Here is a 21027-nt window from a genome sequence, read left to right as displayed (position 1 = left end):
TTGCACATCATGTTAAATGAGCTCTTAGCTGTTCATCAAACTGCCAATCTGGTTCTCAATGAGGTAAATTTTAAATTTTTAACACTTACTGATGAGTTACGTTTGGTCTATTTTTAAAGCTGAAACTCGATTTTGTGCTTATTTTAATTTTATCCACTTTTAATATATGCATATTTTCTGTTTTTATTTGCATTTCTCAGTGATAAAAGATAAAAAAGAGTCTTCATATGCTTAATGTTCATATTTCATCTGACCAGTTCTACTTATATAGATAACACTCACTAATAATGCAATCAGAGAGTGGTTCACTCACTGAATCCTACTGATATCTGTTGAAATATTAGTTATTGATATGATTTGCTTTGATTAAAGTCAAATATGACTTATTCTCCTGCATCATCCGTAAATATACTACCAATGACAATGATGATTGTGTTATGTTACAAAATATGTGTTATCATTGAGATAAAATTTTTCATAGGCTTTCTTATATTTACAGAAATTTGGAGGCATGTAGGCTCTTGATGAAAGCACCAAATGACAGATCTAGAGTAAAGGCTTGATGTGTGAAAAAGCCTTCATCTAAATTTCTAAGAAAAAAAATTTATCAAGAATTAAAAAAAAATATTTTAAGGGAAATTGTAATTATACCCAATTACTGATGGAAAAAATGATCATAAATTATGACAAAGTAAAATGAATCACTTCTTCTATATACTAAATATGCTATGTTCTTTGTACATTTTCAGACAAAGTCAGCACTTGCTGTAGCACTTTTTTTCCGAGAACATTTTACTTCCTTATTTCTGAGGCTACAGATCAAAGGATTCAGCATGGGGGAAATCAGATTATTGATTACTGGAACAGCTGCATTAAGCCAGGGATTGGAGGTAGGCTGGAGCTATATAAGGACCACTGGGGTAAAGGTTAGGAGAATGGTAGTGATATGGTTACTCTGGGTGGAGGAGGGTTTATGTTGGCCCTCAGCTGAGTAGATCAGCAGAATGAAGCAGAGAATTTAGCTGTAGGAGTTTAGAGTGAGGAGGGAGCATATTAGCAGCATCAGGCCCCTACTGATGATCCCCACCATCTTCAGGGCTGATATGTCTGCACAAGTCATGTTTAGCATCACGGGAATATGACAGAAATTGTAACCCAACTCATTGGGACCAGGAGAGCAACTGTAGGGTGAAATTTTTCAGGGATATAGGCAGAATATACCTGTAAAATAATGTATTCAAAGCCAGGATTGCACACTATTTGTGGTTCATGTTTACTGAGTATCTTAGATAGTGGCATATGGAAATAAAGCAGTCATAGGCCATCACTGGGTACATGAAACATTCAGTACAACCCAGGAAACGGTAGAAGATCTAGCATACAGGGCTGTGTAGGAGATGGCTCTGCTATTTCTGGAGCAGTAGAACACCATCTTGGGAGGGGTCACAGAAGTGAAAGCTATGTCACACACTGACAGCAGATAAAAGAAGAAGATGGGTTTGTGGAGTTGAGTAGAGAAGACAATTGCAACGAGTATGATCAAGTTCTCCACTATGGGGAAGATGTATAAACACAAAACACAGAACACTGAGCATCATCTCCAGACCCAAATTGCCAGCAGGATAAACTGAGTCACCACGGAAAAATTCACCATAGCTTTGAGAATAGCTGACTTCAAACCACAGTGCAGACCTCCAAGATGCAAGTATTGAAATCAAACCAAGAATTTCTCTCATGAGTATGTTGGTTTTATGTATATCAAATAACTTTATGTTACAGAAGCAAATATGTATTGAAAAGAAAAACAAAACCATGAAGGCAATAAAAGTTTATTGGCATAATTGACTGGTTTTTGTGTATTTGATTGCTTGTTTTGCTGAGTTAGACCAAACTCTGATCTTGATTTGGATATATTTACATTGACTTTGACTGCCAAAGATTGTAACTAAGATTTTAGGTAGAAAAGAATTTATTTTATTAAGGATTTTGCTCAGCAATTGGTAACAGATTGAGAAAAGAAGATAAACTCCTAAGGAAGACTTCTTCATAGATCACTTTCATAGATGACTTGTTAATACATAATAGCGACTTTCTTTCCAGCCATCATCATTACTCTTGGGACAGATGGTAACATAGGCCCAAAAGTCATTCTTGGAGGCTGTTCTTAACTGCTAGAGACTATAGGGGATTGGTGAACATATGAGTGTTTGGTATTGCTAATAAATCCCATGTCACAACACATTCATAATTATAGGTTCTGGGAAGCTAGAAGTGATCTGCTTTAGAACACTACTAGTTTATTGTATTAGGTAAGTCTTGATAATTCATGAGAGCCAAAAAGTGGTAAATTAGATCTTGACACAACATATGTAAGAAAGCAGGAGGCATTTCTTTGAACTTCATGATAATTTTCTGTTACATGAACAAGTATCCAATCAATTTATAAGAACTTCGTTTTATGTGAAGGACTTAGGTAAGTGCCCAGTATCATTTATAACAACAATATATTTTCTAGAGGTTAAGTTTGCATAGCAATCATGTTTATTCACATGCGCCATCACAGCTTTACCTGGGTGTATTTGTTTCACTATTTTCTCCAGATGCTAATATTTTTCTGTCATTTTTTTGTAGTTAGTTTTTTATGACTGTTTCACAAAATCTGAAGGAATGATTCCCAGTTCAAATTTAACCAGCTGTGGTAAAGGAACCTGACCAGGAATACAGAACTCTAAGCATTTAATTTCCTAAAACATTCTGCAGCATGTTTTTATGAGGACTATCTCATAATAATGTATTTATTTAATGTATCTTACACATTAACCTACACACATCTCCAAAAGAGAAAGAACAAGTAACAAAATAATCTTAAATATATCTCTTGGTGAACAGGAATTCTTGCTTCTTGTTTATCTTGAAGGAATTATTTCAGACCCTGAGGAGATAGATCATTAATCTATTCACATAATGTATCCCTTCTTAGCTTCATCCTGACCTCAGAAGCACTAGCCCAAATATACCCTACAAGATAGAGTCGGTCTCATAATTTCTCCCAGACTTCCAGAATAGTGCTGTGTACTTCTAACCTCAATCTGATCTTCCAAACTTAGAAAATGTATAAAATCCAAATATTGTTAAATGTTAATATATTTTCATCACCCACACTTAGGTTAAGTGTTTGGGATGAAGAAGAAATACACAAATATATATTCCTAATTCCAAGCTGTTGTATTTCCACAACTTCAAACTGTATGACCACATTCAAGTTTTTAAATGTATATTAAGTATTGCTTACAGGTATATATTGAAAGTTTACAATCATGGTATGGTTTGTCATAGGAATTCTTAGGGCATTGTATTCTCATCCTCACTTCACATTAAAATTCACCAAATGATTTGTCCAAAGTGTTGTACTCGTCAACAATGAAGTCAGCCTTTGAAATGAAGCCCTTATTGCTGCTGAATCTATCCATCATTTCAGTGTTTTAATCTAATTTCTCTTTTTTGCCCCCCCCAAAATATGGGAAAAAATTGATAGTATGGACAACTGTATTTCCAGGTGCAAATTATTCAATGATTTCAATACATTCATGTTCACTCTAACTCTCCATGAGAGGACTATGGAAACCCTCACTTGAAATTATAATTACCTGTTTGTTGGTTTTGTTCTTTGTCTTCAATGATCATTAGAAGACTATATTGTAGGAAATATATATCAAAGCTATTCACACAGAGCTTATTTTCCTTGCAGAATGCTTTGTAAGAATATTGTTTTGCTTTATTTTCCAAAAATTTTATCTCCCTTTTGATAAGCTTTATTAAAGCCAGACACATCTATTTTCCCTTTTTTATATTTTTCCAAGACCTAGTTTTCTAGAAATTAGATAACACTTTGAGATAAATTACTCTTTGTTGGAATTAGACTCATGTTGTTTTAAGCCTCTCAAGAATCAGTTCCATGCTCAGGTTATCACTTCAATGAGGCCCATGCCTTTCATCTTGTACATCATATACAATTGCATTTCAGGGAAGCTTTAGAAATCTGGACCATCATTTGTCATCTAAAATGACTCACACTGACAGTCTGTCATCTGCTCAGATTTGTGGTAATTCAGATGATAAATATCAGGAAAATATCAACAATCTCTTATGTAAAACTGGTAAAAGTGTTGTTCTGGAACCACACAGTCTTTATTCAAGTGTTGAATCTATTCTTAAATTTCTAACTTTGATTTCTTCTTTAGAAATACATAATCTTTCAAGTGTCCTAAAGAATTCAATGTTATAATGTAAGTAAAAAAAAAAAATGAATATGTTATGTATGAGGAAGAATGAGTAGGAGAGTAGGAGGGGAAGAAGGAAGGAGGAGGCCAGCCATTATCTCCAGCAGTCATTTCTAAATGGAAGAAATAATTGTATTTGACAACACATGCTGTCAATTATACTGGCTCCATGAGAAAAGCAATTCAAACTAGAAAAGACTGGACTCATTAGACTGTGATATTTCTTAAGGGAAGAAATGTAGCACATGCTTCTCTTTGTTTAGTTTGAGGTTCAAACCACTGTGAGCATCAGTTATTGAAAGGATCAAATTCATAGTTACAGGCTTTTTTGAGCATATTCAGGAGCAAATGGTTATGCTGCTCCTTGCTTGTAATGATTGTCCATTATTTTAGGGGGAGGGCTTCATGAGTAATGGAATTTTTAGCTTATAATTAACATATTAAGCAGCTGATACTTTTGAGAATGGTTGAGTAGAGGGAAACTCTCCTTTTGAAGTCTGGGGAAAGCAACTGTACTACACAGGAGGCTGTGTAGCACCATGGAGAAACAGCTGAGTAGCAGTTTTTCCCAGCATTGTAGGGATCAAGGAGGTGGTTGGGTATTCTGGTTAGGAACAGTTTCCTTCCTGGAGAGACTCAATGAATGCTGCACAAGTACATGTCTACCTCCCTGCAGTTTGATATTAAAAAAAGAGAAAACAAAAGTATTTTCAACGCAATATGAATGAGACTTCATCATTTCCTTGTATGTGAGTATTTTGAAAGTACTTGTATGTAAAGAAACAGAGAAAAAGTGCTAGAATCTTCCACAATCGTTTTGCCTTTTTATTATTGCCAGATTTATTTCAAGAAAAATTTGTTTTGTTGTTCCCCAGAGCTTTTGTGTATGTGTGAATGTGTGTGTGTGTGTGTGTGTGTGTGTGTGTGTATGAGAGAGAGAGAGAGAGAGAGAGAGAGAGAGAGAGAGAGAAAGGTTTTAAAAATAGATGCCAGATTGATATTATAATACTAGACACTATGTAGCCAAAACTGGCCTCACATCCACCATAATCATATCTGAGTTCCTTGAGTTGCGTAGTTAAATGCATGAGCAAATACATACAGAATTTCTACTTTTCGTTTTCAGAAAAAAGAAACAAAACCCTTTGTAGCAGAAAAATTATCACCTGTAAGGAAAAAAATAATTTGCTGCTAAATACAGGAGGTAAATGTTTTTAACTCATTAAAGAAGCACTTTATTTTGTGATCTATATTCACAGAATAAAACAATACCTTGACACTTTTCTAATCTCTCTTTGAAACTTTGGTTTCATCTTGAAGAGGACTTAAGGTCTTCCCTCATATAACTTTTTTATATGAGGTCAGGCATAATCATGGTTGTATGGTACTACACTAAAGACTTAACTTATTTTTTATTGGATATTTTCTTTATTTACATTTTAAATGTTATCCCTTTTACCAATTTCTCCCTGGAATCCCACTATCACTTCCTCCTTCCCCCTGCTTCTATGAGGGTGTTCCCCTACCCACCCACTCCCACCTCCCCACTCTGGCATTTCTCTACACTAAGACTTATTTTCTATTTCTGCAGAAATTTTGAAATAATGGAAACTGGGAATCATTCTGCAGCAGTTGTGTTTGTCTTGGTGGGATTAACACAGCAGCCTGAGCTCCTGTTGCCCCTCTTCCTTCTGTTCCTGGGCATCTATGTGCTTACAGTAGTGGGGAACCTGGGCATGATCCTGCTCATCACAGTCAGCCCACTGCTGCACACACCCATGTACTATTTCCTCAGAAGCTTATCCTTTGTTGATCTCTGCTATTCCACTGTCATTACACCTAAAATGCTGGAGAACTTTCTTGGGAAGAAAAATGTGATTATCTATTCTGAGTGCATGGCACAGCTTTTTCTATTTGTTGTCTTTGTGGTGGCTGAGGGTTACCTCCTGACTGTCATGGCATATGATCGTTATGTGGCCATCTGCAGACCATTGCTGTATAGTGTGATCATGTCCTCTAGACTCTGCTCACTGTCAGTGTTGGTTGCCTTCATCTTAGGCATTTTTTCTGCCTTGGCACATACAAGTGCTATGATGAAGTTGAACTTCTGTAAATCCCACATCATAAGCCATTACTTCTGTGATGTTCTCCCCCTACTGAGCCTTTCCTGTTCCAACACACGTCTCAATGAACTTCTTTTATTTATTATTGGAGGGTTCAACACATTGGTACCTACCTTAGCTGTTGCCATCTCTTATGTCTTCATCTTCTGCAGCATCCTGCACATCAAGTCATCAAAGGGCAGGTCCAAAGCATTTGGAACCTGCAGCTCTCATCTCATGGCTGTGGGGATCTTCTTTGGCTCTATCACCTTCATGTATTTCAAGCCTTCTTCAAGTAACTCTCTGGAGCAAGAGAAGGTGTCTTCTGTGTTCTATACCACAGTGATCCCTATGCTGAACCCATTGATATATAGTTTGAGGAACAAGGATGTGAAGAAAGCATTAGGCAGATTCTCAATAGGGAAGTAAGCCTTACTTTTCTCAAATGATAGATGGAGAAGTGAATTGTTCTAATGAAAATATGTTCTCTCTATTTTTATTTTCTTGAAATATATAGGATGAATATTATGGAATTGGGATTAATCTCAGAACATTCTGTATTTTAGTCAAGTAGTAAATCGGTAGAGTCTCTAACCCCAAGGACACATATATACTTGTCATAACCAGGGAACAGAAACCTGCATAGACAGTGAGAAAAAGATTAAAATAAAAAGGGAGAGTTTAAATAAAAAGAGAAGGAAGGAGATAAAAAGGCTGAACTTAAGAAGAATCAAATGCATAATACACATATATGAAACTGCCAAAGTAAATTTTTTTTAAAGAAAATCTACAATGTGATAGTAGAAGGCTGCTCAATGATATTGAATGTTTATAAACTTGGAACTGGATTGTGTTTTCATACATTCATCCATGAGAGGACAAAACAAATGCACAAGGAAATCGAGAGCATAACAGAAAACAAAAAGTTGCAGAAACAATTGCAGTTTCAGTCTGCAGCTTCTGCTCAATGTGATTTCACACACACACACACACACATGTATATATATATATATATATATATATATATATGTATATATATATTTTATTCAACGTATTCAAGATCCTTGATTTTTGTTTGGTCTTGACTCTAATTCGTCAATAACTACTTATGCTAAAACAAGGTAAAGTAAGAATGTACCAATCTCATTGTGACTTATTATCATTAATTTTAAATTTTTACTCAATTAGTTGTGTTTTAAGAAATTCCCTGGAGTGTAAGAGTGAGGAGAGAAGGAAAACAGTTATTTTTAATTCCACATAATATAAGGTCTTGTTTAAAAAACCATAGAGAATCAGTGATAAAAATAACTGAAGACTTCAGTAAGAAGTCAAGAGAAAAAAATTGACACTCAGAATTCAGTAAAAAAATATAATGAGCTATAACTTGTAAATTGTCACTGTCAAGTAATGAGGAGATTACAGGATATATGTGCATGCACTGAACAAAAAGAGTAAAAGATTTATCAGAGAAAACTCAAGTACTACCAATGGATCCAAAAGTAGACTTGAACAAGGGAAAACTTAATACTTGAATAGAATGACTCAAAATATATTTTACAATTAGTTTACAAAGTTGACAAAACACTAACAAAATCCCCATAGTAATATTTATGGTTCTAAAAATTCATTTTTAATTTTGAGAAACATTGTCATACACAAATTTATCCAGGGTAAGTTGTAGTACCTGAAACTGCACATATGTAAGAAGCACAAAAATTACTTTGGACACATTTATAAGGTTTGTAACTATTGCTGCCGTCAAAATGACAAATAGTTGACGATGTTTAATGACTCTTCTTTTGACCTTTGCCCATAGTCAATAGCTGATTTTCACACTGTCATAGTGCACTGGAGATTGGCAGTTCTATCACTTCATTTAAATAAATATTGTATTAATATGTGCTTCTCTTTTCTTTATCTAAACTAAACATTTATATATTTATCTATAAATCCATTTTTATTGTTTAGAATACTAATGTATGTATGAACTTTACAGTGTATTCTCTTAGGAAACGGTGAACACCAGGGTCTTTTACTCTATTACAAATGAAGACTCTATCAGTTTCATAGTGTTATGGTTATATGTATATATATATATATATATATATATATATATATATATATATATACAAATTAAACAAATATCTAGTTGAAATACTTGTTAAGTTGTCTCTTAATCATTCATCTAACTTCCAAGCTGCTTCTGAATGAGGTAAATTTTAAACTTTTAACACTTATGGATAAAAGTTACAGTTGGTCTATATTTAAAGGAAAAATTGATTTTATGTTTTAAATTTTATTAGCTTTAATGTATGTACAGTCTATGTTTTCAAATTTGCTTCTCCAGTGATAAAATATGAAAAAAACTGTTCTATGTACTTTATGCTCATATTTTGTCCTACAGTCCTGTTTCTATAAATAACACCAACTAATAATAAACTCAGGAATGATTCATTCAGGATACCACACTTGTATCTGTGTGATTTGTTATGATTAAAGTAAATTAGGATTTATTCTCCTACATTATGAATAAATATACTACCAATAACAATAATGACTCTATTATGTTATAAAATATGTGTTCTTATTCTGATAAAAATTTTCATCAGAATTCTTGGTTTTGCAAAATTTAGGGGAATTTAGGTGCTTCAGAATATCACCAAATGGTTATTTTTGCTTATTTCTTTTTGTCCCTGGGCCTTAAATAGGCTGACTAACTTTGTGAAACGACAGATAGATAATTTGGTAGCATAACCTATTCAGATACATTATCCTAAGTTAGCTATGGAGGACCACGAGACTCAAGATGAGGTTGTTACTCTATCCAGGGTGTTCCCAAAACCCATCTATACCCAACCTAAAAGAGGGGACTTCTGCCCCTAGATCAAGCAGAGAGGGGCCACCTAGAACCCCTTCTGACTGGTGATCTGAATTCTTGCTTAGGCTGCGAGGCTAAGCACTACAAGGGAATATAAATAATAGTTAAAAATATCTCTCTGGGTTCCCTGAGGGACAAGCCTGACTGCATAGGAGTTGATGTCAAAAGTATCCCCTCTCCAGGAAAAAGACATCAGTCTGGGTATGGCCCTCATGCCTCACTGGACAACAACAGGAGGATCAGAGCCATTACAAGGTCTCCTTCAATTATTGGAGGTCAGGCCATAGGCCTAAAATCAGCAGTAGGCCTAACATACATACATGCTAACACAGTCTTGGGTCTCTGTGGAAAAACACTGAAACAGATGGCTATAAGCTATCGTAAACAGGCAGTGTTTGTGGAAATTTACCAGCCTAAGTAGTCATAGACCTTGTAAATAGGTAGCCCTGAGTAGTAATAGACCTTGTAAATAGGTAGCCTTGGCGGGTAGTACCAATTTAGATAAGGACAAGTGAATCATAGGCAGGGTTATAGTGACCTGTCCCCTGAACCTTCACTCAGCCGATACCCTGTTCTGAAAGATATCTGTACTCCCCCTGAACACCCACACTCCAGTGTCATCCCCTTCCCCATGTCCTGGCTTTCTGTGTTTGTAACCACTGTGTCAATAAGTAAAAACTACGATTTGATTTAAAAAAAACAACAACAACAACAACAACACAGGTAAGATCCAAATAAATAATAATAATAAATTAAAAAAAATCACCAAATCGAGATCTAGGATAGAGGATTGATGTATCAAAAAACCTTCATCTAAATTTCTAAGAAAATTATCTTAATAAAATATTTTTTAAAAATTAAGGGGCATTGTTATTTTACACAAGTTACTAAGAGAGAAAATATGCTCATATGTCGTGACAGGGAATGTAAAGTTAATCACACGATAGAAAGCCAAGCAATTTTATTTGGGGCCTACATGAGGCGAGTGGGGCAAGTTGGCCTTAGACTGGGCCTTGCCATCTCTGTGATTCACCCAGTATCACTACTTGTTCTCTAATACTTCATTAGTCAACATTTTTGCGTCCTTAATTCACTATACTATCTAGAGACTGAGCATCCATGAAGCTTTATTTGTCAACTAAATAGATAATATTGCTTATATGCTATTTTTTCTTTTAATAAGTTCCTTTTGAAATTTTTCATATTTGGTTGTGAGTCTAGCATTTAATGGCTGAGCCATCTCTTCACTAGAGGATAGGTGTATTAAGACAAAAACAGGAAATGAAGCATGATTTCACATCTTCTTTGTGTGTCATTCTCAGCAAGATAAATTAAATCACTGCTGAAATCACCTCATAACTTTGATAATGGATGATTTAAAAGCAGAGCACTGACCTCCAAGACAAACACTAGAGTCAAGCCAAGGATTTCACTCATACATTTGTTGGTTTTATGTTTGCCAAATATGCCTACATTATAGGAGATGAGCTACATCAAGAAAAAAAAATCCATGAAGGCAATAAACACATATTAGTATAATTGAGGAATTTTAGTTTTTGCTGAGTTGAATTAAAGTTCAAACTTGATTTGTTATTTACTCATATTGAGTTTCCCTTTTTTGCCAAAAATTATATTTAAGATTTTAGGTAGAAACCAATCATTTTATCAAGAACTTTGCTAAGCAATAGGAAGCAGAAAAAGAAAAGGAGAAAAACTCCCAAAGAATACTCCATTCCTAGAAGTATATTTAGTGCAATCTTCCAAGCAAATAAGAAAACACAATCAATTCCCAGATATTAACTCTGCTATCACGCAGATATTATTTTTAATATTAAAATATCTATTAGAGTGTTCCATGCAGTATGGGTAGGGAGATGGATATATCAAATGAATGGAAGGACAGACTTCCTCAATAGAAATACACATCACACTTAAGTAGACAGAAATTTGGCATTGAAAATATACCGAATGCTTAAAAAATAGATACATTTAATAAGATATTGGGTGGACTAAGCAGAAAGCCAAATGTGAGAGGAGGTTTTAAAAAAAAATTGAATTTTTGTAAATAAATCTCAAAGAACCCACAAAAAGCCTTTAGCAATTAATAGTTGAATTAGAAAAACAATAAGATCAGAAAATACCCAGCATTTCTTTAAACAAAGAAAGATATTAAAATAAGTAGTACCAGTTATAGCAGAAGCATTATATACACTCTAAAACAGTAGTAAGGGTTACATACGAGATTTCCTGCATCTCAGATATTTGCATTATGATTCACACCACTAGCAATGTTATAGTTATGCAATAGCAATGAAATAATTTTATGGTCGGGGGTCTCCACAACACGAGGAACTGTATTAAAAGTCTGCAGCATGAGGAAGGCTGAGAACCTCTCCTTTAAGGAAGATAGATTGACCAGCCTGGTAGCTCATGGCATAAAAGCCCTTGCTTCTTACACTGACGCCATGGATTCAATCTACAGGTGCCACATAATGGAGAGAGACAATCCATTCCCTCAAGTTGTCCTCCAATGTCCACTCCCACAGGCACACACAGATGTAGAAACCAAAAAAGATTTAAAAAGTGCATGAATCATTCATTTAAATTGCTTTGAAAAGCCAGATAGCCAAATGTGTATATTCTCGGTACATTTTAAACAACTTTTATTTTTTGCAGAAAATACTCAGAAAAGACACTTATAATTGGAAAAAAATCATATTTTCATGAATTGAAAAACACAATTTGCTAAGAATTTTCTTTTTACAAATTAAACCATATAATCAATAAAATGTCAATTTGAAACATATATGATTATTTAATGATAATAACAAGTTAATTCTACAGGCTATACTAAAGCAAAGAATCATAATTGAGGGGAAATTTTCTTCATTTTTATTATAATTAAATACAGTTAATCATTTCTCCCTTTTATATACAAAACAAAATGTTAAAGCTAACACTTCTGGATTTAAATCTTACTTTAGCATTGTTTTATTAAGTTCATGTGCTCAGATGAAGGTAGAGACATATTTCATCAGGATCAAATAGATAATTCAAAAAACAGAATCTATTTTCTTGTATATGTGTATAATTTTGTGTAAAATAATGTAGAAAATACATGAAAAATATTGTACATGGATAATAACAAAAAACTATCCAAAGAATGGCATTTTCAATATTTCTTTTGGAACAACTGAACCATTATATAGAAAACAAAAATCAAAAGCCAGTTTTTCTAGATCCATGTCAAACAGTGGAAACAAGATACACTTATGTATATTATAGATTAAATGCAAATTCTGAATGTACCTGTAGATATTAACAGACATATTTTCTTATGACCTTCGTTTCAGACATCACAAAGGCAATTCATGATTTTTCTTCAAATAAAACAAAGTAAGCTACATGAAAATTAAATTTTTTCCATGTTGAAATCATGAAAGACACAGAAGAATACTGAGCAGTTAAGCATGCAGGGGACTAAAGAGAGAAACCTATAAAATCCAGAGGAAGATTCACAGAGTTTCCTGACAACATAGTAGCACATTAGATGATAAACAAGCAAATTAAAATTAGGTAGCAATTCAGTAATAATTATAATAGTATTAATGACTGATGATGACTAAATTATTAATCATAAATTAATGATGATGATGACTAGTAAGCTACATAACAGGATACATGCTGTCATCAAGATATCCTGGGTAAAACCCAGAAATGATCTCACACACCTATGGCCGCTTGATCTTTGACAAAGAAGCTAAAACCATCCAGTGGAAAAAAGATAGCATTGTCAACAAATGGTGCTGATTCAACTTGCTGCCGGCATGTAGAAGAATGCAAATTGACCCACTCTTATCTCATTGTACAAAGCTCAAGTCCAAGTAGATCCATGACTTCCACATAAAACCAGATATCCTGAATCAAATAAAAGAGAAAGTGTGGAAGAGCCTCGAACACATAGGCACATGGGAAAATTTCCTAAACATAACACCAATGGCTTATGCTTTAACATCAACAATCCACAAATGAGACCTCATAAAATTGAAAAGCTTCTGTAAGGCAAAGAACACAGTCAACAGAACAGAATGGCAATACACAGATTGGGAAAAGATATTTACCAACTCTATATCTAATAGAGAACTAATATCCAAAATATACAGAGAACTCAAGAAGTTAGACTCCAGAGAATCAAATAGTTGGTGCTTCGGTCCTTCTTAGAAGGAGTAACAAAATACTCATGGGAGCAAATATGCAGATAAAGTGTGGGACAGAAACTGAAGGAGGGGCCATCTGGAAACCATTCCACCTGGGTATCCATCACATGTGCAGTCACCAAAGGTAGATACTGATGTGGATGCCAGGAAGTGCATGCTGACAGGAAGGAGCTTGGTATAGCCATCTCCTTGGAGGTCTGCCAGAGCCTGATATATACACAGAGCCTGATATATATACAGAGGCAAATGCTCACAGCTAACCATTGAACTGATCATGGTGTTCTCAATGGAGGAGTTAGAGAGAAGAATGAAGGAGCTGAAAGAGTTTGTGGCCCAATGGGGAGAGCAACACTATCAACCAACCAGAGTTCCCAAAGTCTAAACCACCAGCCTGGGAGCACATAGGGAGGGACCCATGGCTCCAGTTGTATATGTAGGGGAGATGGCCTTGTTGGGCATAAGTGGGAGAGGAGATCCTTGGTTCTATGAAGGCTGTAAGCCCCAGTGTGGGGGAATTCGAGGGTAGGGAGGTCGGAGTGGTTGGATAGGTGGCACATCCTCTTAGAAGCAGGAGAAGGGAGAATAAGATAGGGGGTTCCTGGGAGAGGGAGATGGAGAAAGGGGATAACATCTGAAATGTAAATAAAATATCCAATAAAAAAAGAATGTTGGAAAGGATGAAAAAGAGAGAAATACTGTTATAAATTTACAATCACAAAAATAAGGCAAAAAAGGAGCATTTTAGGAAGGAGCAGAGTGAGAACACAGCCTGTGTGCAAGCAAAGTATCTGTAACCACAAAGCAACATTTTGTACACTTAAGTGCTTCTCATCTATTTGAGATTTCTCCTTTGGCAATTCTTTGTTTAGCTCCACATCACATTTCTAATAGGACTTTTTGAGTTGTTTGTGGGGTTGTGAGAGGCAACTGGATACCTGGTCGAGTTGGCCTTGAACTCTGGAAACCCTCCATGGATGGTAGGAGTTTGGCCTTGCTCCTGGGCCCCTGGCTCCTTTCACATAGCTATAGACACTCCCACAGAGAGCTTTGCTGTCATCTGTCACATAGCACAGGTAGAGGTTGTGACACATTGCACAGCCTCCACACATCTCCATATTTATGAGATACCTAAAGGCCAGAGGGTGTAGCCAGTTAAACATTCCTTTCCAGACCCTCCTCCTGGCAAGAGGTATTTTACCTCAGGCCAACTCTGAGAATAAGAGATATAGCTTCGTCCATTTTCTGCCATGACAACAAAATTTTAATATCATGGATTACCTCTTTTCTTTAGGGCCCACCATGGGGAATGATGGAGATGCTTTTCAACTACCAAGCTGCCTTCTAACCTCCTACCAATGACCTCTCTATGTTCCACCCATGGATTCTCAGCCAAGAGAATTGATTCAGCCAGTATGTCCCCCTACTCCCACAGCCTCTCAGAGGTGCCTGAGTGCCTAAGGGCTGAAAACCAATCAGTTCCCAGCTATCTTGGGTCAGGGACCTCTAACCCAAGAGCTCTGCCACCGGGGGACCTCAGACTGTGTTCCCTCCACCCACAGAACAGAACCCTGCTGCTTCTCACAGCCCAATGTCTGCCTAGCATAGCGTGAAGAGAACACAATCAAATCCCTGCATCTCTGCCTCCTGTAGCCACAGCCACAGCCCTGTGGGGCAACAGACAAAGGACATACAACTCAACCCAACAGGACCCATGCCCTCATGCACATGCTACAGTTCAACAGTTGTTGGTGTCTAATTTCAGATGTAGGGTTGATGAAGATTATTTTCCAAAATGTAGGCTGATGTTTTGTCCCATTGACAGTGTCCTTTGTATTGCAGAAGCTTTGCAGTTTCAATGAGGTCCTATTTATCAATTCTTGACCTTAAAGCCTGAGCCATTGGTGCTCTGTTCAGGAAATCATCTCCTGTGCCAATGCATTTAAAGGTATTTTCTGCTTTCTCCTCTATGAGATTTGATGTAACTAGATTTATGTTGAGGTTCTTTATCCACTTGGACTTGAGTTTTCTTCAGGGTAATAGGTATAGATCTCTTTTCATTCTTATACATGTAGACATCAAATTAGACCAGCACCATTTATTGATGATGCTTTCTTTTTTCCATTATATGGTTTTGGCTTCTTTATGACAAATCAGGTTTTCATAGGTCTATGGGCTTATTTCTGGATCTTGAATTCTATTCCAATGATCAACTTGTCTGTTTCTTTACTAATACCATGCAGGCTTTTATTTTTTTCACTATTGCTCTATAGTTCAGCTTCAGGTCAGGGATGGCGATTCCTTCCTAAGTTCTTTTATTGTTCCAGAATGTTTTGGCTGTTCTGGGTTTTTTGTTTTTCCATAAGAAGGTGAGTATTGCTCCTTCAAGGTTTATAAAAAATGTGCTGGAATTTTGACTGAGATTGCATTGAATCTGTACATTTCTTTAGTTAGTTGGCCATTTTTCCTAGGTTAATCCTACCTATTCATAATCATGGGACATCTTTCCATTTTCTTCAGTTTCTTTCTTCAGGGACTTGAAGTTCTTTACATACAGATCTTTCACGTGCTCGATTAGAGTTATACCAATATATTTTATATTATTAGTGGCTATTGTAAAGGATGTTGTTTTCCTAATTTCTTTCTAGGCCCATTTATCATTTATATAAAGATAGGCTGCTTATTTATTTGAGTTAATTTTATATCCAGCCATTTTGATGAAATGTTTCTCAGCTGTAGGAGTTCTTTGGTAGAAGTATTGGGTACTTATGGATACTATCATATCATCCTCAAATTGTGAAACTTTGACTTCTTCCTTTCCTATTTGTATCCCCTTGATCTCCTTTAGTTGTATTATTGCTCTGAGTTGAAATTCAAGTAATAAAATGCAGAAATATGGAGAGACTTGAAAACCTTGACTTGTCCCTGATTTTTGTGGGATTGCTTTATGTTTGTTTACACTTAATTTGATGTTATCTATTGGCTTGTTGTATATTTCCTTTATTATGTTTAGGTATGCTCTTGTATCTTTGATTACTTCAAGACTTTTATGATGGAGGGGTCTTGTGTTAGTCAAAAAAATTTTCAGCTTCTAATCAGATGATCTTGTGAGCTTTATCTTTCAGTTTGTTTATATGATAGATAACACTGATTGATTTTCATATCTTGATCCATCCTGAATCTCTGGAATGAACCATGTAAGATCATGATAAATTATGTCTTTGATGTGTTATTCCAAGTGATTTGACACTGTTTTACTGAGCATTTTTACATCTGTGTTCATAAGAGAAATCAGTCTAAAGTTCTTTGTTGAGTCTTTGTGAGGGTTAGGTATGAGGGTGACTGTGGCTTCATAGAATGATTTTGGCAAGTTTTCCTTCTGTTTCTATTTTGTAGAATAGTTTGAGGAGTGTTGTTATGAGCTCTTATTTGAAATTTTGGTAGAATTTTGTACTAAAAACCATCTGACCCCAGGGGTTCCTTTGTTTGAGAGACTTTTAATGATGGGTTTTGTGCCTTTAGGGATTATACACCTGTTTAAATAGTTTAACTGATCTTCCCAAGTGTCTAGAAAACTTTCCATTTCATTAAGATTTTCCAATATTATCAGTGCAGGCTTTTGAAGTAATGCCCAGTGTTTCTTTGAATTTCTTAAGTGTCTGTTGTTATATCTTCTTTTTCGTTTTCAATTTTGTTTATTTGTATACTGTCTCTCCATCTTTTTGTTACTTTGGCTAAGGATTCGTCTATTTGGTTATAAATTGCTTTAAAAAAACAAAGCCACATGATGTTGACAATATTTAAATTATTATCCATCATCAGATTGGGCCTGATGCATCTCCGCTCCTTTGTACTTATCCTCATCTTCTACAGCTCTATGTAAGAACAATAAATGAAAACAAAGGCCATGAAATAGATACAAAGCAAGGAAACGTATGTAGTAGTGTTTGGGAAGAGGAAAATGAAGGGAGAAATGATGTAATTGTGATGTAATCTCAAAAAGGTAAAATAAATAACTTCAAAATGCATTTATTAAAGATGAAATATGATATAAGCAGTATTTTCTATTTATTGAATGAACAAACATTTATGGAGTGTCTGATCACTAAATATTGAAATATTTATTGAATACAAAAGTAAAATTCTGATTAGTGGAGTGTTAGAGAATCAGTACTGATACTTGTGGATCTGAGAGATGGAAAGGCCTCATCTATGGCCATCTTTTCCCAGTTTGCTATGTGTGCCTCAAATAAAATGGCTTGGTGTATACACCATGTGATTTATTTTACTTTCTCTATGAGAATTATGACAATTTATGAGCATTACTTTTCATTGTGTTAGTTAGGTACAGGAACAATTTCCCTTAAAATAGTTCTAAATTTTTGTTCATTTTTTCCCCTTAGGAATTTAGATTAACACTTTATGCTACATCAAACCTTTGTTGTAAATTTTACATTTGGTGCTTTTCTTAAACACCTATATTTTCTAAATATTTTTTTAAATAAGAATTCTAGGAAGAATAACAGCATCAACCAACCAGTGGGGTGACCTATGGCACTAGCTGAATATGTAGCAATGGATTGCCTTATCTGGAATCAATTGGAGTGGAGATCCTTGGTCCTCTGGAGGCTCAATGATCTGGAGCAAGGTTATGCAAGGGCACTGAGGCAGGAGTGGGTGGGTGGGTCAGGGATCACAGCATAGTGACAGGGGTTAGGGAGAGAGAGGATGGGGGTTTGTGGAGGGGAAACTGGGAAGGGGGATAACATTTGAAATGTAAAAAAATAAAATAACAAATAAACAATAATTGTAAAAAAATAACAATTTTTACTCAAAATTTTATCTAAATAATAACACATATTTGTAACATAACAGAGTAATAACTGTTACTGGTAGTATATTTATTGATAATCTTTGAGAATAAATCCTTTTTTGCTTTTATTTTTTATTGGATATTTTATTTATTTACATTTCAGATGCCATCCTGTTGCAGTAATATTTTAAATTGGTGGCACCAAATCTGGCTTGTTTTAGACAAGGCCTGTGGCCACGAGCAGTGGTGGTGTATTCTTGCCATTGCTTGATTCAGGCCACCAGCTCAGGGGGCCAGAGACACCAGCCCTGCCATCCATGAGACTTCAGTGTGGGAGATGGCTCTACCACTGTTCCATGCTGTCTCCAAAAGGTTGGGCTGAGCCCAGACCATCCTGCCATCCACGTGATACCCACTAGAAATGAGACTCTAATGCTTAATGATTATCCAAAGGCTTTATAAGTTTCATAATGCTCAATTAACAAGATGCTCACATAATTAGAGGCATGTCCGAATATCTAACCGTGATATTAGTTGTTACCCAGGACTGTTCTCAATACATGCATGGTAATCCATGTCTCCTATATCTCTCCTCTTTAGCTTCTCCTCTTCCTTCTCCTCTTCCTCTCCTTACTCCTCCCACCTTAGCTCTTCCCAACTTGTGAGGAAAATTTCCCTCTACACCATCCCTTTCCCCATTTCCTCTACCTACAACCCCCCTATGCCATCCCTCCTCCTCCTTTTGCATTTATACCATTTTAATTACATGCAAGTATTAAGGTCAGTTCTAGGTTGAGGAACTAGCAATACAATACATGCAAATAGTCAAGGAACAAGCAAAAGAATAAACACAAATAGCCAAAGAACAAGCAAGGGAATAAACAAAATTCTGTGACCATTTCTGTGATCATGATCACTGTTTCTCTAAGGGCTTATCCAGAAGACCAAAGTAACTGAGCCAACTTCTCTGTCCTAGCCCAATGGCATTTTCATGTCTGAAACCTATTTCCTTGTTCTAGCCTAAAATTTAGATTTCTGCCTGGAATTACTTCTTTGTTCTAGCCTAATATCATATTCCTGCCTGAAGCCCACTTCCTTGTTCTTGTCCAACGTTATATTCCTGCCAAGCAGCCCATTTCCTTGTCCTTGGCCCATGTCAGATTCTTGCCAAGCAGCCCCAAAAGCTCTCTCCCTCTCCTCCATTTTTTATTTCATGAACAAGACTGAGCCTCTCTTAGGTCTTTCCACCAAGAATGCCTTCCTTACCCAACATGAAATATGCATTATCAAAAGCAATGTATTTCTGTCTTAGGTTGGTAAGGTTCTGTACAGAATCTTACCCATCCTTGGTTTGCCAGCCTGTTAATTTAATAACTCTCTCTGGGGGTCCATTTTCAGTTTCAAACCATGTACTTTGGCTGCCAACATGTTGATATTGTTAAAGACAAGCTTTAACATTATGTACAGGATTAAAATTATTCCCAGGACAAAACGGGCTAGCATAATCAAGCTATATATGTCGTGTTTGAAGCTTGACCAAAATAGAAATACTGACCTCAGGCAATGGGTAATTTTATCAGCAGTATCTGCTGCTTTAAGGATGAGCAGAGGAGAATTCTTTAAATTCATAGGCTCACTATGCAAATTTATAACATCCAGAAAGGTGTTAGAATTATACCAAATACACTGTAAGTGTATTTAAACTTTTTCCTGATTACAGTGACTACCAGTGTAAATTTTAGAACTAACATGAATCCAATAATATTTGGCATGACATTGTCAAACTGCAACATACATGACTCAAGTTAAACATTACAAAGCTGAAAAAAACAGACAATCAGAAGAAAATATGAAGTACTCTTCAGAGGAATGCATTTCAGTGAATTATTTCAGGATATCACAATGTAAGAGATGTAGGTGAAAAAGCTGTTTTCATTCTGAGGACACTATGATTTTTTCCCACATTTGCCATATCCATGCTGTTATTGTGTATAATCTGTGCAATTAGTGATATGTCTTCAGTAACAGCAGCTCTTCTTGCATGGACACATCATAAATTAAGATACGGAATGCAAGAGAAAGTACTATTCAGAATAAGATAATGACAAACAGACACAGCTTTGCCTTGATCACTGCTTTGATTTATTTTAGAGTTGTTGTAATGATTTCCATAAGTATGAGGGCTTAAATTAACAGGAGTTTGTTAAGTTACAACTCCAGACAGATATTTAAAATTAATTTTAAGTGGCCCCAAATGATACTTGGACAGCACTTCTCTACTTCTAGATGTTATAAGAGGAGATTCAAATCATTCTGAAAGTCTTGCAGCTGCTGACATACCTTGCTGTGTTCATGCAGAACTCCAGTTTCTATCTTGTGGCCGTAATTGGACAAGTATGTGTATGAATTGGTTCATGTGAACAACATTCAGGAATATCTATCTTCAAACGTAGTTTGCTATCTTTATTGTCCAACCAATGATAATTGAGTGTCATTATAATCATAACATTTTCATATTTATAAGCACCCCTCTTTCATGAATTTGTTACTCTTAAATAATTACAAAGATTACAGGATCTATCACAGAACTACATTGAATGATAATTTACAGAAATGTATCAGTTATTATCAAACACAATATAATCATTTATCAAAAACAGAAAACTACTTTCTCTCGAGGAAATTAAGCACTCAAAGAACCTATGAGAATGTCTCATGTTTCATTTAATAGCTCTCTCAA

The 21027-nt window shown here is 35.5% G+C and overlaps 2 protein-coding genes across 2 annotated transcripts in view; one reads left to right on the top strand and one right to left on the bottom strand.

Moving 5' to 3' along the window:
- Nucleotides 1–745: 745 nt before the first annotated feature.
- Nucleotides 746–21027, bottom strand: part of LOC114611107 (olfactory receptor 8D2-like) — a 21551-nt gene continuing 1269 nt past the window's right edge. Inside the window, exon 2 of the mRNA XM_028755758.1 lies at nt 746–815. Within this exon, the coding sequence (XP_028611591.1) occupies nt 746–815 (70 nt within the window). The remainder of the gene's footprint in view (nt 816–21027) is intronic.
- LOC114611091 (olfactory receptor 8D1-like) lies at nt 5885–6811 on the top strand. Its single transcript, XM_028755735.1, has one exon. It carries the CDS (start codon nt 5885–5887, stop codon nt 6809–6811), a length of 927 nt encoding a protein of 308 aa, XP_028611568.1.

This window comes from Grammomys surdaster, unplaced genomic scaffold (genome assembly GCF_004785775.1).
Source record: "Grammomys surdaster isolate TR1022 unplaced genomic scaffold, NIH_TR_1.0 126086, whole genome shotgun sequence".
NCBI classification, from domain to species: Eukaryota; Metazoa; Chordata; class Mammalia; order Rodentia; family Muridae; genus Grammomys; species Grammomys surdaster.
Note: the sequence above shows the minus strand (reverse complement) of the source record. Positions and strands in the feature narration are given on the sequence as shown.